The sequence below is a fragment of the Musa acuminata genome, unplaced genomic scaffold (assembly GCF_036884655.1).
Source record: "Musa acuminata AAA Group cultivar baxijiao unplaced genomic scaffold, Cavendish_Baxijiao_AAA HiC_scaffold_1077, whole genome shotgun sequence".
In the NCBI taxonomy this organism is placed as follows: Eukaryota; Viridiplantae; Streptophyta; class Magnoliopsida; order Zingiberales; family Musaceae; genus Musa; species Musa acuminata.
In genome coordinates, this window is record NW_027021291.1 from 1,662,421 (window position 1) to 1,684,562 (window position 22,142).

The 22,142-nt window shown below is 52.2% G+C and overlaps 2 protein-coding genes and 1 pseudogene across 2 annotated transcripts; 2 read left to right on the plus strand and 1 right to left on the minus strand.

The window, feature by feature from the left end:
* The first annotated feature begins 398 nt into the window (after positions 1–398).
* On the plus strand, positions 399–2,683 carry LOC135666245 (LRR receptor-like serine/threonine-protein kinase GSO1). Its single transcript, XM_065177814.1, has one exon. It carries the CDS (start codon positions 603–605, stop codon positions 2,457–2,459), a length of 1,857 nt encoding a protein of 618 aa, XP_065033886.1. The 5' UTR covers positions 399–602; the 3' UTR covers positions 2,460–2,683.
* A 1,045-nt stretch (positions 2,684–3,728) lies between these two features.
* Positions 3,729–5,340, minus strand: LOC135666259 (ATP synthase subunit alpha, chloroplastic-like; annotated as a pseudogene).
* Positions 5,341–9,136: 3,796 nt separating this feature from the next.
* Positions 9,137–12,682, plus strand: LOC135666260 (uncharacterized). The gene is made up of 4 exons (XM_065177826.1): positions 9,137–9,811; positions 9,911–10,300; positions 10,388–11,748; positions 12,013–12,682. Exons 1-4 carry the CDS (start codon positions 9,137–9,139, stop codon positions 12,680–12,682), a joined length of 3,096 nt encoding a protein of 1,031 aa, XP_065033898.1.
* Positions 12,683–22,142: the final 9,460 nt, after the last annotated feature.

A 22,142-nucleotide genomic window follows, 5' to 3' on the forward strand; every position in this document is an offset into this window, starting at 1 on the left:
TAAATGCCTGTGTGCAACGATATCTAATCAGTATCAAAGCCTTGTAGAAACAGCCAGATGATCCAATGAGTTGAGGTTCCCCCAACCTGCAGTTTGCTGTGGTGAGTGGTTGACAGCCTCGTGCGCCATCACAAGTACACACCCTGGAAAGGCAGGCGAAGGCAAGTGAAGCCCATCGACTCCGACAGCTCATTAAGTGAGAAGGAAGGAGATATAATACTCCATTGGGACAGAGAGACGCCCCTATTCTTTCTTCTCTGGTCCCATTAAAGTCAGCAGCGCCACTTCCACCATGGGGCGTCTGAACCCAGGCAAGCTTCATGGGGCCTCACCCCAGTTTCCTTGGAGACCGTTCATGACTGCAGCAGCAGACTCCGTTTCCACGCCTAATTTGCTGCTGCATCTCCACATTTCTGCCGACCTGAGAGCCCATTAAAGAAGTAGAAACTGCGAGGAAATGGTCTCTTAAGAGACCCTCTGCTGCCACTTTCATGGCAGTAACGAATGCTTTTCGACTCCAGTTTGATCCACCGCCTTTTCATTGCAAGTTCTTCGACTGGGGAGAACATCGGTCGACCCTCGTCGATTCTTTCACGTAAGAGATGGATAACATGCAGCCGCTGTGCCTCGTCTTCCTCTTCCTCTGCTCCACCCTGTTGCTGCAGTGGTCGCAGGGATGTCACCCCCACGACCGTTCGGCCCTTCTCACCTTCAAGGCCGGCATCACCGCCGACCCCTCCGGCCTCCTCCGCTCCTGGGACTCGGCCACGGACTGTTGCTCCGCGTGGGACGGCGTGGCCTGCGACGCTGCCACTGGCCGCGTCGTCAACGTCTGCCGCCCTGGCCTCTCCTCCGGGCCCGACTTCATCTCCGACGCCTCCATTGCCGGGAGTCTCTCGCCTGCCCTCGGCGACCTCTTCTCCCTCCGGTTGCTCGATCTCAGCAACCTCAAGCAGCTCGCCGGCCCCGTTCCACCCGCCCTCGGCCGCCTCTCCCGCCTTGAACACCTCCTCCTCGACTCCAACCAACTCACCGGCTGCATCCCCTCCGCCTTCGCAAACCTCACCCGACTCCGGAAGCTCTCCCTCGGCAACAACCGCCTCTCCGGATCGCTTCCCCCTTCCATGTTCACCTCTCCATTTCTTTCCGTGGTCTCTCTTTCCAACAACAGGCTAACCGGCGGCATCCCGGCATCCATCGGGCGGGTACCTGCAATGGAGGCACTAGACCTCCATGGCAACCACCTCACCGGCTCCATCCCCATGGAGATCGGATTGCTGCGAAGGCTCACTGTTCTTGATCTTTCAGAGAACAAGATCTCCGGCGGCATCCCCAGCTCCATAGGCAAGCTCAAAAACCTGGTGGTTCTCTACTTGAACCAGAACTGCATCACGGGAAGCATTCCGCCTTCCATCGCCGGTATGGTCTCGCTGCAGTTCTGTAGGATGTCGGAGAACCAGCTCACCGGGAGCATCCCGGATTCGATCGGCGGCCTACCTAGCATCGAGAGACTGATACTGGAGAACAACAAGCTCACCGGTCAGCTGCCCGCCGCTATAGGACGCCTCGCCACGCTCACGGACATCTTCTTCTCCAACAACCGATTTACCGGCAGGATCCCTTCCAGCTTCGCCAACCTGGCCAATCTGCAGACGTTAGACCTGTCGCGGAACCGCCTCGGTGGTCCAATCCCCGCCGAGCTCTCCCGGCTGCGGAACCTCCAAGAGCTGGATCTCTCCTTCAACTCCCTGATGCACTTGGGCAGGCCGCCGAGCTGGCTCGGCCAGATGAACATATTCAAGCTTGTCCTGGCGGACACAGGGATCTCCGGTCCGCTGTCTGACTGGCTGTCGTCGGCGTCGTCCATCTCGATCCTCGACCTTTCCAGCAACGGACTGGTGGGGGATCTCCCGCCGTGGATCGGCAACATGACCGGGCTCTCGTTGCTCAACCTCTCCAACAACACTCTGCATTCGGGGATCCCGGAGGGGTTCAAGAACCTGACGCTGCTGATGGACCTGGACCTGCACTCCAACGAGCTGTACGGCCGGCTGCGGCCAGTGCTGGCGAAGGGGACGCAGGACCCCTTGGGGCACTACCGGACGCTGGATCTGTCACGCAACCGGTTCACCGGGGGGCTTGACGAGGGCGTGGGGGAGCTGGCCGCGATGGACACAGTAGAGAGGCTAGTGGTGTCGCACAACCCAGAGCTTGGCGGCGGGATACCGGCGTCCATGGCGAGGCTGGCGGCGCTGAAGGAGGTGGGGATGGCGGGGAACGGGCTCTCCGGGAGCATACCTGAGGGCGTGCTGGACCTCGCGCGACTGACCGAGTTCGATGTGTCAGATAACAGGCTCAGCGGTCGGATACCGCGCCATCGGGCTCCCTTGACGGCGGAGGGCTTCAGAGGAAACACGGGGCTCTGCAGCGCGCCTCTCCCGCCATGCAAGCTGTGGTAACGAGCCAAAGTACACAGGAAGGAGTCTCAGATTTAATTTCCCGATGTCAAGGTGACGGAGAACAAAACAAAACTTTCTTGTTTGACAATTCATGGAAACGTAAGAACGGCTTGCACTTTTTTCTTTTTCGTTTTTTGGAGTCCAATTGTCTATTAAGGTGAGGAATCTTAATATATCAAACTATATAATATAATATAAGGCTACATACTTACATAATTTATAGAGATTGATGAATATATCTATATACTTGAGCTCCTCCAATCGAACAATATCCATGTGTTGTGTCAGTCGACGTAATAAAATCTGGTTCAAACCGTTTTCAGTTAGATTTGATTAAAATAAGATAGTTTGAATCGTAATCGATTCAAATTTATTTAATCGATTCGATTAATTCGATTCAATTAATCAGTTTATAATTAAAATAATTATATATATATATATATAATAAATTAGTTCAATTCAATTGATCCGAACTGAAATCTTGGTTAGGTTCAATTTGAACACCTCTACCATTTATGGCTTGCACAATATTTTTCTAATAATATATTTACAAATATGTGTACCAAATCTAAATCTATGATTATATAAGAGGACCTCGATAAAATGAATATTCTTTATGTTTTTATTTTCATCACAAGTAAATTTGATTAGGTTTTACACTAATCTCCAATCTCCAACCGATGTTTAAGAGTGGCAGAAGTCATGAGATTGTTAAGAAGAACCGTTTAATAGTCAAAATCATATATCATGGTCTACATCGACTCAAAATATTTATCATGGTATTAAGTTTCAATTATATATTGATCTGATATTTAAGTTTTTTTTTCACTTAAGTTCAGTTTACGATCATTCGAACAAAAATCCTATTTATCATGTCATATCGTGACAAATCTTAGTTTTAATGTCACTCCAATGTTTAACCGGTTGACAACGTTGTTTTTGCATTAGAGAAACCGTCAAAGAAAGGCTGCTACTTTCAACGACACTTGCAACGAGCATGATCTCGAACGGAAAGCAAATAGTGGAAGAAAGCCGATCAACCAGAAGCTTCACATCAAGAAAACAAACAGTTCGATCCAACCCTCCATGGGAACTAATCAGGCAAAGTAAAGGATTAGCTTCTTCGTAAATGAAGTGAAATCCATGTCCCAAGTGCCACTCCAAAGAAACGCAGCTGAAGGTGATCCCACCCTAATCACAGACAAACCCCATTCCAAGATCAAGAACCAAGGAAGGAAGCCAATTCAAGAAACCGTTGAGAGATCGGATTTACCTAAGAAGCCGATGAACGTTCAAAAGAAATTCTACTTCCTCGGTGAATGACTTGGTAGAAGATATAATTTCTTGAAATTTAGGTTTATTGTTTTTTAAGTAGTTACGTAACTGATTGATAAATTTCTTTACCTGTCCAATTTCTAGCGGATCAAGATATCCATTCGCTCCGGTATAAATAGTAGCTATCTGTTCTTCCACTGCGAGAGGGTCTGATTGGGATTGTTTAAGCAACTCGCGTAATCGTTGACCTCTTGCCAATTGATTCTGAGTAGCTTTATCGAGATCAGAAGCGAATTGTGCAAAGGCTTCTAACTCTGTGAATTGCGCTAGTTTCAATTTTGATTTGCCGGCTACTTGTTTCATGGCTTTAATTTGAGCTACGGATCCTACTTTGGAAACGGAAATACCCACATTAATAGCAGGTCGGATTCCAGCATTGAATAGATCGGCAGATAAGAATATTTGTCCATCTGTAATGGAAATTACATTAGTAGGAATATAAGCTGAAACGTCTCCGGATTGAGTCTCAACTATCGGTAAAGCGGTCATACTTCCTTCACCTAAACTAGAATTTGATTTAGCGGCTCTTTCCAAAAGTCGTGAATGCAAATAAAAAACATCTCCTGGATAAGCTTCACGACCGGGAGGTCTTCTTAATAGAAGAGACATTTGGCGATAAGCTTGTGCCTGTTTGGAGAGATCATCATAAATTATTAAAGTATGTTGTCCACGATACATAAAAAACTCAGCCAGAGCCGCTCCCGTATAAGGAGCGAGGTATTGTAATGTAGCAGGTGAATCCGCCGTTTCGACTACCACAATAGTATATTCCATCTTTCCTACCTGAGCCACAGAAGATGCTTTTTGACCAATAGCTACATAAACACACATTACATTTTGACCTTTTTGATTGAGAATCGTATCTGTGGCTACGGCTGTTTTGCCGGTCTGTCTGTCTCCAATAATTAATTCTTGTTGACCGCGTCCTAGGGATCATCAAATCAATGGCAATAAGCCCCGTTTGAAGAGGCTCATATACAGAACGTCTAGAAATAATACATGGGGCAGGAGATTCAATTAACCGAGATTCAGAAGCTGAAATTTCACCTCTCCCATCAATAGGTTTAGCCAGAGCATTTATAACACGACCCAAATAACCCTCACTCACAGGTATCTGAGCAATTCGTCCTGTTGCTTTTACGGAACTTCCCTCTTGTATCATCAAACCATCACCCATTAATACAACGCCAACATTATTTGATTCCAAATTCAGAGCAATGCCTATTGTACCCTCTTGAAACTCTACTAATTCACCTGCCATTACTTCATCAAGACCATGAACACGAGCAATTCCGTCGCCTACTTGAAGTACGGTACCGGTATTCACAATCTTTATTTCTCTACTATATTGTTCAATACGCTCACGATTAATATTACTAATTTCGTCGGCTCGAAGGGTTACCATTAGTGTTTCTTTATTCTTTTTAGGAAGGAAAAGAAAAAAATAATGCCTAAACTATAACTAAAAAAAGAAGGGCTAATCAGTTATTTCTTGCATGGCCCTGAGAATGCCAATATTAGCACGGATCGTACGGAAATGTAACTCGCTATTCAAGCAACTATTCAGAGCTCCTTGTAAGGCTTGTTGGAAAACTCGTTGTCGGACCTGATTAATCGCTCTTTGTTGTTCAAACTGAAGGGTTTCATTTTTGTAATTTTCTAATTGTTCCAAACTATTACTAGTGGCATTAATCAAATTTTGTTTTTCTCATTCTATTTCAGAGTATCCATTCATTCGATACTCATATGCTTCCATTTCCACTTTACATAAGCGAGCCCGGGCTCTTTCGAGCTGCTCAATGGCCCCTTTACGTAATTCTTCCGAATTTCGAATAGTATTCAAAATCCTCTGTTTTCGATTATCTAATAAATCATTTAATGAAAGTAGATTATCTTATCATTAATTTCAAAACTTCCATGATCTCTTCCCAAACCAAACATGAATCTTTCGATTCATTTGGCTCTCACGCTCAATTATTTATTTTATTTATGGTGTGGGTATTCCCATATCTTTTTTAATGTTTTATTTATGGTGTGGGTATTCCCATATCTTTTTTAATGTAATGAGCCTACCCTCTCTTTTCTGTTTGTATTCAAAGATGTCAAAACTGATACAAGACCAGAATATCAGGAGGACTCTTCCGACTAGACCAGACAAAAATCTAGAATTGTCAACAAAGTTGTTTCTTTATTTGTATTTTATTTATATTTGTTTTGTATTTTATTTATCATTTTCAATTTTAGAATTCTATTTCATTTTTCATTTTTTAAAAATGAAAATAATAATTATTATATTTTTTTATTTGTTTCTTCAAGTCCAAAAATTCCTTTTTTTTATACATAGGTCGTCATTTTGGCATTAGATAAAAAAAGCAAAGTGCTCATTTTTCTAGTAAATGGTTCAAATTCTTTTATCGATACGAGTGTTCTATATCAAATCAAATAAATTACCAACTATTTTTTTTTAACCATTTCGTTACTAACGTAGTGGTAGAAGTGGTAGAAAGAGTACCATGTTTTACCTAGACTTTAAACAATTTAGCTTTAACCATGTTAATGGTCTCACATTATTGGTTGATAGAGAATCAAAGTGGATTTACCAATAAGTCACGAAATGCTATGGTTCTTACATATGATTTCTTAATTTATTCAGAAGTAATTCATCGAGATCGTGCACCTTTTTCCTATTTCTCCTATAAATACCATAAATAAAGTGCAGCCGGATGGATCCAACCTATTCTTGAAATACACAACTCGCACACACTCCCTTTCCAAAATAAATCAATACACCAAGCACTACACTTAGATTTATTGGATTTGTTGCTAAAATATCGGTATTAAACCCGAAACTCCCGGCAGATGGCCAGTGACCCAAGGAAACGAAAGAATCGATTACATTTTTCATATGCTCCCCTCTCTTATGGATAGGACTAACAAAGAACAGAGTTCTTTTTGTATCACTTCACTCGCCTTTTTTTGATCGATTTCTTTGTTGAATCTCGTATTTTGATAATGAAACTACTTGATATATGTTTATGATTTAATCTACGGTTTGAGTAACGCAGGATGCTTCGATCAGGATGAGACAATTAAAGCAGGAAAATCATGTTGTGCCGAAGGAACATGTCAGAAGATTGGACGTCGGGTCGGTGGATCGGTCGACGTATCGACAGAAGGCTTCGGGCCGTGGAATCGGGCATCAGGCCAAGAAGAGCGGGTATTGTGCCAAGGATATCGGAGTTGCGGAGTCAACTGGCTGATTGGGCAATAGGCTGCAGGAGAGGACGATGCGCCGAAGAATCGGACGAAGCGTCGAGTGACCAATGACATGTCGGACAACTTGGTTAATTGCTTAGGATTAATTGTCTCGATCGAAGTTTTGTTTTATTGTGCAGGATTAACTATGATAACGATGAAGACATAAAGCGAAACAAAGTGTCGGAGTCAAGCGCGAAGGATTTGTTGCGAGTTCGAGAGTTCGACGGAAGTCCGAAGGTTCGTCGGGAATGCTACCGGAACTAGCCGAGAATGAGTTGGGAGCTTGCCGAAGGGTTTTTCGGAAGCTCGCCGGAAGGTTCGTTGGAAGTTCGCGGAGCTCGCCGAGAAAGATCGGAGCTTGCCGAAGAAGCTCGTTGGAACTCGCTAAGATCAAATCGTGAAGTCTAGAAGCTTGCCGGGAGTCCGCAGAATGGTTTCCGAGAGTTCATCGGAAGACCGCCGGAAGTTTGCCGGAAGCTCGCCAGAAGAAGTCTTGACTTGCGGACTTTGTAATAGCTTAGAAAATGTCTTTAAAATCATAGTTAGCACGTTAATTAGGGTTAGGATTAGGTGTTAATCCTATAACCCAAGTAGGGGCCAATTAGGCTCGAGTTCGGACTGGTTTGGGCCAAGTTTGGAGCCAAACCAAGTGAGCTGAAATAGTGAAGGAGGTAAAACCGCCCCAGGCAGGAGGTGCAACCGCCTGGGCTAAGTCTCCCAGTGAGACTGGGCGGTGCAACCGCCCCAGCCAGGAGGTGGCACCGCCTGAGCTCAGTCTTCGAGCTAGACTGGGCGGTGCAACCTCCCTGACAGAGAGGTGGCACCGCCTGAGCTCGGTCTTCGAGCTCTGGCAGAGAGGTGCAACCGCCTCAGTCAAGAGGTGGCACCGCCTGGGGCTCAGTCTCCGAGCCAGAATCAGGCGGTGCAACCGCCCCTGACAGAGAGGTGCAACCGCTTGAGCTCAGTCTTCGAGCTCTGCCAGGCGGTGCAACCGCTCCAGTCAGGAGGTGCAACCGCCTGATCCCGGAATTCCAGGATTTGATCGTTTTGAGCTCCAAATTTGAACTGGGTTGGGGCCTATAAATACCCCACCCATTCAGCACAGAAAGCACACAGACCTACACCGAAATCTTGATCCTTTCTGTGATTCTAAGAGCTCAAAATTGTTGTAAAGCCTTTAAGTCTCATCCTTCTGTTCTTCAAGCTTTTGAGTTGTAAAGTGAGGAGAGAAAGGTTCTGTAAGGGTTGTCTCCTGAGCCCATCAAAAGGAGTGAAACTGTAAAAGGGCAGTTGGCCTTCGCCTATTGAAGAAAGGCCTCTAGTTGACGTCGGTGACCTCGTCGGAGGAGGAAGCCAAAAGTGGAGTAGGTCAAGACTGACCGAACCACTCTAAATCTCTGGTTTGCTTTTATTTCGAGTACCTTATCATTACTGCAAACCTCCTACATAGCTACTGCTCTCTGCGCCTTTACGAACAAGTTTCTAAGTGCTGATCTTTCCAAATCTGCATTCAGACGTAAATCGGTGTTTTTCGTACGATCTTTACATTGCAGCTTACGTTTGCGTTTTGATTCTGCAAAACTGTCTTCTGCGCTTTTACGAACTAGTTTCTAAGTTCAGATCCGTTTGAAACTGTTTTAGACGCAAACTACGTTTAGACGTAAAACTGCGTTCAAACGTAAAACTGCGTTTAGACGCAAACTGCGTTTAGACGTAAAACTGCGTTTAAACGTAAACTGCGCAAACTGTGTTTAAACATAAAACTGTGTTTTAGACGTAAACTACTTTTAAACATAAAACTATGTTTAGACGTAAAACTGTGTTTAGACGCAAACTGCGTTTAGACGTAAAATTGCGTTTAGACGTAAACTGAGTTTAGACGCAAAACTGTGTTTAGACGTAAACTGCGCAAACTGTGTTTAGACATAAAATTGTGTTTTAGACGTAAACTACTTTTGAACGCAAAACTATGTTTAGACATAAAACTGCGTTTAGACGCAAACTACGTTTAGACGTAAAACTGCGTTTAGACGTAAACTAAGAGCCATTACCTCTAAAACACAGTTTACCTTGCCTCTGCGTTCATGGGAGATTCAATATCGCCCCTGGGAGCCATTACCTTGCCTCTGACTGTGGGGACCCCGCCGAGATCGAAGACCATAATGACCACTTTCCTGGTGGTCGACCATCCCACCGCTTACAATGCCATACTAGGTCGACCGACCCTCAACAAGGTCAGAGCCGTCGTCTCAACCTACTACCAGACCGTCAAATTCCTGACTCGCGAGGGGGTCGGGGAAGTCACCGGAAGCCCCCGAGAGTCCAGGCGCTGCTACCTTACCTCCGTCTCATTAGGCAAGAGAACCAGGGCCGAGGCGCCCTTGGAAGATCCACAGGAAGCGAAGAAACTGGCTCCTCATCCCGAGCCGAGGGGATCCACTGTTGACGTTCCTTTGCAGGAAGCGCGGCCGAACCAAACGGTTAGGGTCGGATCGGAACTACCCGAACGGGAACGGGAACAGCTCGTCGGTCTTCTGCGGGAAAATGTCGACATCTTCGCCTGGTCCCCATCGGACATGGGGGGGGTCGACCCAGAGGTCGCGGAGCATCATCTCAATATCCCACCTGACGCTCGCCCAGTGAAGCAAAAGCCCCGGCGCCACGCCCCTGACCAACAACGCGGCATACAAGAGGAGGTGGACCGACTCTTAGCGGTAGGCTTCATAGAAGAAGCCAAGTATCCTCAGTGGTTGTCCAATGTAGTTCTCGTGAAAAAACACAATGGAAGCTGGAGGATGTGCATTGACTACACCAGTCTCAACAGTGCGTGTCCTAAAGACTGCTATCCCCTCCCGAAGATCGACCAGCTAGTCGACGCGACGGCGGGGCATGCACGCCTCTCTTTCATGGACGCCTATTCAGGGTACAACCAGATCAAGATGGCGCTCGAAGATAGAGAACATACGGCTTTCCTCACCGATCAAGGGATATACTTCTACAAGGTCATGCCGTTCGGGTTAAAAAATGCCGGGGCCACATACCAGAGGACGGTAAACAAGATGTTTGCCCATCAAATCGGCAGAAACATGGAAGTCTACGTGGACGACATGATTGTGAAAAGCCGAGAGGCCGGAACGCACCTTGCCGACCTGGCCGAGGCCTTCGCCACGCTGCGCAAGTTCGGCATGCGGCTCAACCCCACAAAGTGCGCTTTCGGCGTCACCTCCGGGAAGTTCCTAGGATTCATTGTACACTAGAGAGGAATCGACGCCGACCCGGAGAAGGTACAGGCAATAATCGATATGTAGTCCCCCCGGACAGTTAAGGACCTGCAGCGATTCAACGGAAGACTTGTCGCCCTGTCCCGCTTCCTCGCCCGATCGGGCGATCGCTGCCTCCCGTTCTTCAAGGCGCTCAAAAACCCGAAGAATTTCCAATGGACATTGGAATGCGAGGAGGCTTTAAAGCAGATAAAGCAGCACCTGGCCAGCCTCCCTCGGCTCGCCTCTGTCTCCCCCGGCGAGAAGCTGGGACTCTACCTAGCAGCCTCCCCGCATGCGGTCAGCTCCGTCCTTGTCAAGGAAAGCTCCGGCCCGCAACTCCCGATCTACTACGTCAGCCACGTCCTGAGTGGACCTGAAGAGCGCTACCCGCCGATAGAAAAACTCGCACTCGCCCTGATGCTCTCGGCTCGGAAGTTGCGCCCTTACTTCCAGGCGCACCCGGTGGAAGTCATCACCGACCAGCCTCTCCGGCAGGTCTTAACAAAATTCGATGTTGCAGGTCGGCTCCTCCGATGGGCGGTGGAGCTCGGTGAACATGATATCAGTTACGTACCCAGGACCGCCATGAAGGCCCAGGCGGTAGCCGACTTCGTCGCGGAGTTAGCTCCGATGGACAGAGATCCCGAGCAAACCCCCGAGGCTTGGATCCTACACGTGGACGGCTCGTTCAACTCGAGTGGTGCCGGAGCGGGGCTGGTCCTCCTCGCCCCTGACGGACGCTCGTTCGAGCGTTCCCTCCGCTTCAGGTTTAAAGCCACTAATAACGAGGCGGAATACGAGGCACTCCTAGCGGGATTGAGGCTGGCCCTTGAGATGCAGGTGGACGCAATACATGTCCTCACCGACTCGCAACTTGTGGCCAAACAGCTCAGCGGTGGATATGAAGCTCGGGACGCAACCATGGCCAAATACCTGGCACGGGTAAGAGACCTAACCGCGAGATTCCCTTACTTTACATTATCTAATGTTCCGAGGGAGGAAAACGAGCGAGCCGATGCGCTCGCTAAGCTGGCGTCAAGACAAACCCCCGAAGCGTGGCCAGAGATTGAGGAGCTCCCCGCTCGTGCCATCGAAGTAGCGACTATGGCCCCAGGCGGTGCGCCGACCACGTGGGTGCAAGAGTTGCTGCGCTTCAAGCGGGATGGAACTCTCCCCCTCGACGAAGTCGCAGCTCGGCGTCTGCGCCGCACACACGCGTGGTACGCCGAGGAGAGTGGTCGCCTTTACAAACGGTCCTTCACCCATCCCCTCCTGCGATGCTCGGAGCCTGACGAAGCACGGACAGTCCTGGCCGAAACTCACGAGGGGGTCTGCGGCGAACACATCGGCGGACGAACCTTGGCGCACAAGATACTCCGCCAAGGCTACTACTGGCCAACCATGTGCCGAGATGCGAAAGCCTACGTTCAGCGGTGCGGTTCGTGCTAGCAACACGCCCGCGCACCCCGACAACCCTCGGTCCCGCTCTGCCCCATCGACTGCGCATGGTCGTTTGCCCAGTGGGGGCTGGACCTCCTCGGTCCCTTCCCACCGGCTTCTGGACAGCGGAAGTACATAATTGTAGGAGTAGACTACTTCACAAAGTGGGTCGAGGCCGAGCCACTGGCGACGATCACGGAACATCAGATGGAGAAATTCGTGTGGAAGAACCTGGTAACTCGGTTCGGGTTGCCCAGGGCCATTATCACCGACAACGGACCTCAGTTCGTAGGCACATGGTTCCGGGAATTCTGCGCCGGTCATGGCATTCAACTAAGGTTCAGCTCGGTGGCCCACCCTCAGATGAACGGGTTGGCCGAGGTAACCAACAAGTCCATCTTAGATGGCCTCAAAAGAAGAGTGTCTGCGGCCCGATCGACCTGGACGGACGAGCTCCCCAGTGTGTTATGGTCGCTGCGCACCACTCCCAAGACTACGACCGGAGAATCCCCGTACAGCTTGACGTTCGGAACCGAGGCCATCCTACCACCCGAGATGGCTATCGCCACGCTTCGAACGAGGAGCTACGACGAGGAAGCCTCGAACCAGGGACTTCGCGCCAGCCTCGACATGCTCGAGGAGCGACGCACCGACGCGCACCTGAAGGCCCTCTCTCACCAGAGAGCCGTCGCCAGGGTCTACAACAGAAAGGTACAACCCCGACCGATCAAGTTAGGCGATCTAGTCCTACGAAGGGCCGAGGTCAGCGACCCGACCCGAACGAGGGGGAAGCTGGCCCCCAAGTGGGAGGGACCATATCGGGTCGCCGGCGTGGTCCAACCGGGTACGTATCGGCTCACAGCGATGGACGGTTCCTCCTTGCCGAGAACGTGGAACATCCAGAACCTTAAAAAGTTCTTTGTCTGAGGTCAATACCCGTGTTAACATCTCCCAAGTCGAAGCTGTGCAATTTCTGAAGCTCAAAAACATACGGGGAAAGGACCTTTATTTCTGAAGCATGAGAATACAAGACAACTCTCGAAGCGAAAAGGCACACTGGGAGAAGATTTTACGAAGCACGGGATTACAACTGCGACCTGACCCGAAGACTACAAAAGTTACAAGAAGCTAAAACGGCTCGGCTGAGCCGACTTCAAGACTGCCCTAAGCCATCGGGGCCCCCGATGCTATCGTCGAAAGGAACCTCCTCCGGCATGTCTACGTCCAAGTCCTCGGGGTGCGAGGTAAAAGGATCCGCCTCGACCCCCAACCTGGGATGGCACGTCCGGAATCGGCCCAGGGCTATCCGGTACCCGTACTCGTAGGTAACCTGCCCTGACCGAACCAGCCCGAGTTGGAAGCCGGGGGATTTCTTGTAGGCTTCGATTATTTCACTCTCCTTCTCCAACTGCCGCTCCCGCTCGGCCGCCAAGGCTTCCGAGGCCCCCTTCGCGTCGGCCAAAGCCCCCTCCAGCCGCTGGGTAAGGGCGGCCGCCTCGCCTCGGGCCAGGCAAGCCTCGGACTGCGCCCCCTCCAGGAGCCTTCGGAGGTTGTCTTTCTCCTCCTCAGCCGCCTTCGCCTTGGACCTTAGGCGAAGGACCTCAGCCTCGGTCGCCCCTGCCTCAGCCCGGAGACACGTCACCTCCGCTTCAAGCTCCGAGGAGCGCTGCTCGGCTACCGCGACCGCCTCAAAGGGTTGGCCTTCGGAAAGCTCGCCCATCAGGCGTGCTTGGTAGAAGTCGTCCGGCGGCCCCGCGGGCAGACGGCACAAGTCCCGGATCGAGGGCTCCCGCGGCGCCTTCCCCGCCTCGTTGCTCGGGCCTGCCTTGCCCCGACCTCGCCCTCGCCTGTCGTGCGAGCCTGACTCCGCCGCCCCCACGCTCTCCTGAGCCCGCGGGGGAGTCGGTTTCTTTGAAGCACCGACCTTGGCCTTCTTCCGAGGGTGGGCATCCTCGAGCTCCACTGGCGCCTCTCTTGTGCCGACGCCTAGGCCGACATGACGCCGTGGAGATGCTGCGGACGGGGCGCGTCCTCCGCGCACTGCAGTAAGGTTCACCATCTCTGCGAAAACACATCGGCCTCGGTGAGCACCCCGAAAGAGGAAAATAAAACATGAGGGCCTACCGCCACCTTCTCAAGGCATACCTCGAGGTACCGGGCTCAAGCCCGCCTCGACCAACCACGCCTCGGTCATCTTTCGAATGACTCTGGAAGATGGGAGGATCTCCTTCAATCTTTGAAGGGCTCGGAGCCCCCACTCATCCAAGGTTGGGGCAGTGTTATCAACTGCGCGCGCCGCCCACCGGAGCCCGAAGCTCCAACTCTTCGGATGGCAGACGTAGAAGAAGCGCTCCTTCCACCCCTTGTTGCTGGAAGGAGCCCCGCTGACCCGGAAACCAGGTCGGGCGGACAGGTAATAGCCCCCCGACCCCCTGGACAGGCGAAAACAGGAAAGGAAAAGAGACCGGCTCGGGGTGATTCGGGCGTAGTAGCATTCCCCGAGGAACGCCACCAGGTAGCGCCAAGAATTCGGCGCCATTTGAGAAGGGGAAATGCGCCACCACGCGACACAGGAGGTTATGACCGGGTGGAACGGTAGGCGTAGTCCGGCTTCGAAGGCATCTACGGTTAGGGCAAAGCCCCTAGGAATGGGATCATATGCCCGCTGCCCCGGCTCAGGGGCAAGGAGCGTGAACTCCGTCGGGATACCATAACGGTCCCGAAGGAGGCCCAGCGACTACTCGCTCACGGTGGAGTCGAGGTCGTGCGGCCACATCAGCGATTCAAGGGCTTTGGTAGCCCGTTCCTCGGACGACGAGCGGGGGCTCGCCAACGCCACCTCCTCACCGGCGGCACCGGAAAGAGGAGGCGAAGAAGGAGACAACGACAGAGGGGAAGCCATCCTTACCGAGCTTTTGGGAAGGCAGGGCGGCTGAAGAGTGCTAGGCTGAGTCACCCAAAGAGGGGGTTGAAGCGAATGCAGGTACCAAGAAGTGAAAGAGACCGACGGAGCGCTATTTATAGCATGTTTCCCGCCGAAGCGGCGACCCTTCCCCTCCTGAGATGTGCTGCGAAGACGCAAAAGCTGCATCGCCATAACTTCGGCTGGCACGGCTCTTAATCACAGCGCGGTGCGAAGTACGGAGCCCCTAATCATATCAACCTCGAAAACCGACGACGCCCAAAAGGCGTGGCCCTTTGATCTTCCCCAGGCAAAAGGCAACCCGGCTGCCCGCGCCCGCACAACGGTCAAAACGACCAAACACTGATCAAAATCCAAGTATCGCCTCGGTCATGTTACGCCCGGGGCCATCACCTCGGTTACAGCCTACCTGCACCAAGCGCCTCGGCCAAATCTCTGCCGAGACTCACCGCGGCGCGGCCCCAAACGCCTGCCGTGTTCCTCAGCTGTGTGGTGCCCGAGGCTGCGTCCTCGCGTCCTGCCCACTTGGTCGTGTTACTCGGCCCCTCGGCCCTCGGCTTTACGCCATCCCGAGTCACACCTGCGCGGTCACCCCGCCTGCGTTGTGCTCCTCGGCCCTCGGCTTTACGACATCCCGAGTCACACCTGCGCGGTCACCCCACCTGCGTTGTGCTCCTCGACCCTCGGCTCTCGATCCTCATCGGCTCTATTGGCCCCGAGTCCAACCCTGCTCGGCCTCCCGATAGAGTTGCGTGTCTCGGCCTAGCGCTGCTCAAGAAGCGTTAACGCGACCGATCCGTCTACGGCGCGCCTCTCAGACCCACACGAATAGCACGCCTGAAGCAGGAAGCCATGCATCGGACTCCCCACATGCAAAACCGACGCATAGCTCCTTTCGGATGGGGCATATGATAGGGGTAAAAAACTGACCTGACATAGCACCCCGGATTTGACGTAATACACCCCCCACGTCGAACACCCTGTGCGGCACACTACCCCAGAACGAACGTTAATGACGACACGACATGCGCCCACACCCACCGTACCCAGACCCCCTCGGCTGACCGACGCTCCCCTCACCCTGCCGAAGCTCGGCTCTCCACGCAACGCCCGCGACGACGACAGACGCCATCAGAGGTACGACCCTCCTCCTGCAGGATGGCCCATCAGGTAACATCAAACCCCCTGTATAAATACCCCCCCCCGACTCCCAACCGAAAGGGGGGGGATCGATCTCTCAATACTATACTTCTCCCCACTGACTTGATCGTCGGAGGGGTCGGGCCGAGCTACTGACCCGACCTGTGTGCAGGCACTCGATCGCTGTTAAGCCTGCTCGACAAGGCGGAGTTTCCCAGCGAGATCCCCCGCATCCGCCGCCCCGGGACTTCAAAGGGAGTCACGTCTGATCCGAGTCATTTGGAGCCCTGAACCAGCCGCGTCGACCCCGAAGTCACGGCTAAAAAGTTACTTACCCTAACAACATCCATCCTTGTTTTAAATAAAATAGAACTTCCAAAAGATCATTTATGGTCCATCACCTTCCTTGTTAACATTTGCAGGAATATGACCAGCAGTTGAAGTTCTTCTGTCCGCCAATATCTGCAATAAATTTCACATGGATGCTAACGAACTTTCTCCACCCGTTCCCGCAGCAGATTTTTATTGATTTACCAAAGTAATCAATTTTCTTTTCTTCTCTGAAGCCTTTTAAGTTTCTCATTTGCTTTCATTTTGTCAGGTACATGGAAATCATAGTATTTAGGGTTAGAATTGGACCTATTTGAATCAGATTATTTAATCCTCATCATTCCTAAGGAATCTGGTGTCCAGTAAACCTAGTGCCTTCTCTGGAATCACGTTTGGAGATTCTATGCAATTGAGTGTGTTTTGATTTTATTGTAAATGTCATTATTTGAGGAGTATGCATAAAAGAGAATAAACATGTAAATAGGAAAGCAAGCTCACATAGGATGAGAGAAATCAGAAGCTTCCATACGTGATGAAACAAAAGAACAAAGCATATTATGTTTATTAGCACAATAACAGATGTTTCAACTCAAACACATGGAATTAATTTTCAGTCCTTAATAGTCAAAGATGGTTTGAGCACTTTTGCTTATATTGGTTATCAGTGATATTTGTTTTGCTTAGGGCAATTGCATCTTCTACAGCTGGCTCTTTTACTTGCGCATTATATTATCCAGATTTGTGAAGGTTATGTATGTGAGCCAAGTACATTTTAGCTGGTGATCCTTATCATCTGATACTTCCTGGTCACGTTTGTCTTGTTTTTCTCCAAACAAATCGTGCAAAGACTTGCTTTCTACTGTCATAGCACCAGCCGGAGCACTTTAGTGCATTGCGTTGGTCTTATCCACTCAGAAACCACAAATTTCCTTAACTTGTTTTGTATGTGTAAGTGGAGGTCGGGCCAACGGGGATATGGGTTCCTTAATTGGAGGATGCTAATAACCTAAATCTTACTTGATATCTTACAAGTGAATCCCTAGAAACGCAGTTCCATGATGACAGGCATTATAGAACTGGCGCAATCGAGAAATAATAGATCAGTGTTACTGAGATGGCACAGGGAATCTATTCGGTCAAAGAGAGGATCACTGTCAAATGACCAACCATATTTATAGTTCATATCACTCGAATTGAATTGCTTTCGTGCATCTCAAAGCACGCATTACCTTGATTTCTGCATCTAGCCTCTGACCTGTGGGCGCTAGCCGTCTGCCATTCCTCTCCTTTGCCTTGTAACAGAAGAAATCGTTCGCTTCCTGTTACGGTGAGTAACTTTTTAAGCCGTGACCTCGGGGCCGACGCGGCTCGGTTCTAGGGCTCGGAATGTCGGAGATCTCGGGCGCAGCTCCCTCGGGGTCTCTCGGTCGGGATCGGTCGTTCGGGGCGGTAGATCGGGTCGGCAGCTCCGCAGCAGCGCCAGGAAGAGGCCACCTCGTCTTCGTTCCTGCACACAGGTCGGGTCGGAAGCTCGGCCCGACCCCTCCGACGATCAAGTTAGAGGGAGATGTGGAGGGGGTTTTGGAGGACGAAATGCCTCCATACAAGTATGGTGTGTGAGTGTGTCCTCCTCCGCTTGTCTGGAACTCCCTAGTATTTATAGATGGGCCTGGGTAAATACCTCACGTTGCGTCTGACACGCCCATTGGGGCTGTGTGGGAGGCCGGGTTGCTGCAGGGTATGGCGCGTCTCGGTTGGCGTGTTCCTTACCCTTGACCGAGCCCAGAAGGCACAGAGCCGGGCTCGTTGGCCGAGGGGTGGTGGCGTTGTTGTGACGGACGGGGTCCAGTCCGGGCGTTAATGCGCCTGGGTCGGTGTCCCAGGGTTTCGTTGACCGGGGAGTGAGGCCTTGGTACAGGGTGGCTGGCGTCATTCACATCATGTCGCCATTATTGCCCTCATCATATTCCCCCCCGGAAAGAAGCTATGCGTCGGCAGTCGTAGCGAGAGTCCGAGGCATGGCTTTCGTTTTTAGAGATGGTCGGGTGCGGAGTCACAGACCCTGGGGGTGCGGAAGGGGAATGGCCTCCCGTGCGGTGCAAGGCCAAGGGACCGGGAAGGGGCCAAGTATGTGTCGGGAGGTGGAAAGCCGAAGGGTCGAGGAGCGGCCGAGCATGTCTTGGGTGGCGTAAAGCCGAAGGGCCGAGGAGCGGCCGAGCATGTCTTGGGTGGCGTAAAGCCGAAGGGCCGAGGAGCGGCCGAGCATGTCTTGGGTGGCGTAAAGCCGAAGGGCCGATGAGCAGTCGAGCATGTCTTGGGTGGCATAAAGCCGAAGGGCCGAGGAGCGGCCGAGCATGTCTTGGGTGGCGTAAAGCCGAAGGGCCAAGGAGCGGCCGAGTATGTCTTGGGTGGCGTAAAGCCGAAGTGCCGAGGAGCGGCCGAGCATGTCTTGGGTGGCGTAAAGCCGAAGGGCCGAGGAGCGGCCAAGCATGTCTTGGGTGGCGTAAAGCCAAAGGGCCGAGGAGCGGCCGAGTATGTCTTGGGTGGCGTAAAGCCGAAGTGCCGAGGAGCGGCCGAGCATGTCTTGGGTGGCGTAAAGCCGAAGGGCCGATGAGCGGCCGAGCATGTCTTGGGTGGCATAAAGCCGAAGGGCCGATGAGCGGCGGAGCATGTCTTGGGTGGCGTAAAGCCGAAGGGCCGATGAGCGGCCGAGCATGTCTTGGGTGGCGTAAAGCCGAAGGGCCGATGAGCGGCCGAGCATGTCTTGGGTGGCGTAAAGCCGAAGGGCCGATGAGCGGCGGAGCATGTCTTGGGTGGCGTAAAGCCGAAGGGCCGATGAGCGGCCGAGCATGTCTTGGGTGGCGTAAAGCCGAAGGGCCGATGGGCGGCCAAGCATGTCTTGGGTGGCGTAAAGCCGAAGTGCCGAGGAGCGGCCGAGCATGTCTTGGGTGGCGTAAAGCCGAAGGGCCGATGAGCGGCCGAGCATGTCTTGGGTGGCGTAAAGCCGAAGGGCCGAGGTGCGGCCGTGGCGGCTCTTAAAAGCTGCCGTGTTGATTGTTGCCTCGTGGACGGGGGTTACTTTCTTTGCACGTTTTCGGGCGTTGAGGTCGAGGAGGTCCTTGGGCGGCACCGCGTCCTCCGGGTTCGCCACGTCAGGCCATTCCTTTAATTCGGGGTGCCTTTGGGCGCTCTTCGATGTGACGTAACGGCCGCGCCTTTGCGCGAGTGCGCTGCCGCCCATTCACGGGAAGCGATGAGGCATTGACTCTGGGGGGGTGTCTCCTTTAATTGTTTGGGCGCCTGTCCTTTCCTCCACCCCCTTGCTGCCGTGCTTCCTCCTTCGAGCCCCGCCATCGTGTCCCCGAGCTTCTCCCCGGCTTCTTCCCGGTTTTTGTCTTCTTCTCGAGGTCAGTCGAGATGTCGTCCTCTCCTTCTTCGCTTTCCTCCCCATCTTCCTCTCCCTCTTCTTCTCCCGTGCTTGGGGCTGGAAGGGGCGGTCCTCCTTCGACCCTCGACGAGTCCCCTGACGAGGAGGTGGCGCGGTCTCTTGAGGCTTTGATGTGGCCGCACGATATTGACTCAACTGTGAGTGGACCCTTGCTGGAGGGACTCCGCGAATGCTATTGCATCCCGGGAGATCACGCCCTCGGTGTACCTGAGCCAGGGCAGCGGGCGTATGACCCGATCCCGAAGGGTTTCGCTTTGTCCCTTGATGCTCTGGAGGCGGGTTTGCGTTTCCCCCTTCATCCCTTCATTGTATCTTGTTTGTCCTTCTGGCGGGTTTCTCCGTCTCAGGTAACGCCGAACTCCTGGCGTTACCTAGTGGTATTCCTGGGGGAGTGCCATTATGCCCATATCACCCCCACCCTCAGCCTCTTTCTTTCCTGTTATCGCTTTTGCAAAGGCTCGGGGGGTTACTTCTTAACGCCTCGGACTGGATTTCGCGTTGGGGGTGCCCCTTCCAATAACAAGGGATGGAAGGGGAGGTTTTTTTATGTCAGCCGTACACAGGACTGGGGCTTCGGGGTTCGGTGGTCTGCGAGGGTGATTGACAACACCCCCCCTTGTTTGGGCGAAGTGGATCGCCAAGCTCGGGAGAGGCTCAGAGAGATTCTCCCTAAGTCGCAGGCCATCCGGACCATGACCGAGCAGTGGTTGGTCGCGGCGGGCCTTAGCCCGGTGCCTTAGGGTATGTGAGTGACAGTTGTGTCGGGTCTTCGTGTGGCTGGTTTCGGACACTAATGTTATTCATTTCCTGTAGAGATGGTGAACCTTTGGTCGCTCCTGGAGAATCCGGCGTCGCAGCCTCCTTCCCCGACTCCAGATACCGCCTTGCGGCCTCCTCCCCCCGCTCCGGCGACCGAATCACAACCTCCACAGCCGGCTTTGGCAGCCGAATCGTCGCCCCCTCCCTCGGCGCTGGTGACCGAACCGCAACCCGGTACGGAGGGTGCCCCCTTGGAGGTCGGGGACGGGCGCCCTTCAAAGAAGGCGAAGGTATGCGCGTCGAAAGGGCCGGGAACGAGCTCCCGTCAGGGCGGGGTGGGGCCTGATCGGCGCGTGGCGGGGAAGGGGCCCCACCCCGTCTCCGTGCATGGCTTGTGCCGGCTCCCGGCTGGGGATGGGGAGCCGTTCCTGGCACGGCTGGTCGGCGAGATCCCGCGTGGCGAGCCCCGCGAGCCCCTGGTCGCCCGCTGGGAGGGTCTTTTCCGGGGGGATAGGGTGTGGGCCGGAGGGGATCCCTCTGCGGCGTTCCTCCGAGGGGCGCTCCATCCCGACCTGGCTCGGGATTTGTACACCCTGCCCTCGGAAACGCTCCTTAACAAGTCTGCTCAATCGCTGGTCTGGGTAAGTATATCTTTCTCTTGGGGTTTGGCTGCTTGGTGCCGACTTCCTTGACACTTTTCTCCTTCTGCAGGGTCTTCATTATGCGACTGCCCTGATGGACAGGGTGCGGGATGCCGGCCGAACCGTCGGGGGCCTCGTTTGTCGTAACGCTGAGCTCAGCCACCAGATTGTCACGGACTTAGCTGGTTTTGCCTAAGTCGTGCGGCACCCTTGCGCGTCCGTCCGCAAAGGTCAGCCTCCCCGAAGCCTCCCATGGTCCCATAGGTCCCACAAAAGAGAGAACAGGATAGAGAAAAGGCCTCGCTCGGGATCCACAAGCAAACATCTCCGAAAAACACTTTATAGACAATGCAAATAGCAAACAGACTTTACAAGCTCTGAACAGTTGCACAATAAAGGGTAAAATGGTCCATTACAGACCGAAAAGCTCTCGCGCGTGTCCACATGACACAACCTTTATTTACAAGCCTAAAGAGGCCACAAACTTAACTCAAATGGGACTTTGAAGCCTTCGGCCGCCCCTTTACATTCTGTACAAGGCATGAACATGCCAAAAGACACGGACACACATAAGCATTACATCCAACATCTTGTTTAGAAGTTTGTCCGTGACATTCTCCCCCACTTATCCCTTCGACGTCCTCGTCGAAGCCTTTGTGAACACTGCAACTCTTCGCCTTTGCTGAGTCTTCAATCTTCCGCTCTAGCTGCAATGCGCCTCCTGGCTCCCAACTGCTCTCCGCTGCTGTTTTTGAGTAGTCGACCCTTTAATCCGCCATGCTGCTACAACTCACCAATGACTATGACTCTGTTGGGGGGTTGGCTGAGTTGTGTTAATCCTTGTTGATTTATGCGGATCCGCCAGATGAAGGAAAAGACCATCTTTACTGCGCCAGTTTCTCAAAAATTCCACATGCTGCTTGAACTGGATGGATGCTTGTTGGAGCTTTAACGAGCATCGCCTCGCAAACTTCTGAAGTTTTGGGTCCTTCCTCCACAAAATCTGCTCATTGACTCTTCTTTCAGTTAGTTGTCACATCCAAGTAGGTTCGCATCACTTCCGCTTTCGATTGGCATTTCATTGGGAAATGAAGCGGACAATATACTCTCAGTAGCACTGATCACCGCTGGTGAGGATTTGACAAC

Excerpts from the sequence above, each read along its gene's own strand:
- LOC135666245 (XM_065177814.1), top strand. The coding sequence starts at position 603 with ATGGATAACATGCAGCCGCTGTGCCTCGTCTTCCTCTTCCTCTGCTCC.
- LOC135666260 (XM_065177826.1), top strand. The coding sequence starts at position 9,137 with ATGGGAGATTCAATATCGCCCCTGGGAGCCATTACCTTGCCTCTGACT. Across the intron at positions 9,812-9,910 it reads ATCCTCAGTGGTTGTCCAAT|ATCGACCAGCTAGTCGACGC; the intron begins GTAGTTCTCGTG and ends CCCCTCCCGAAG. Across the intron at positions 11,749-12,012 it reads GCGAAAGCCTACGTTCAGCG|GGCCATTATCACCGACAACG; the intron begins GTGCGGTTCGTG and ends CGGGTTGCCCAG.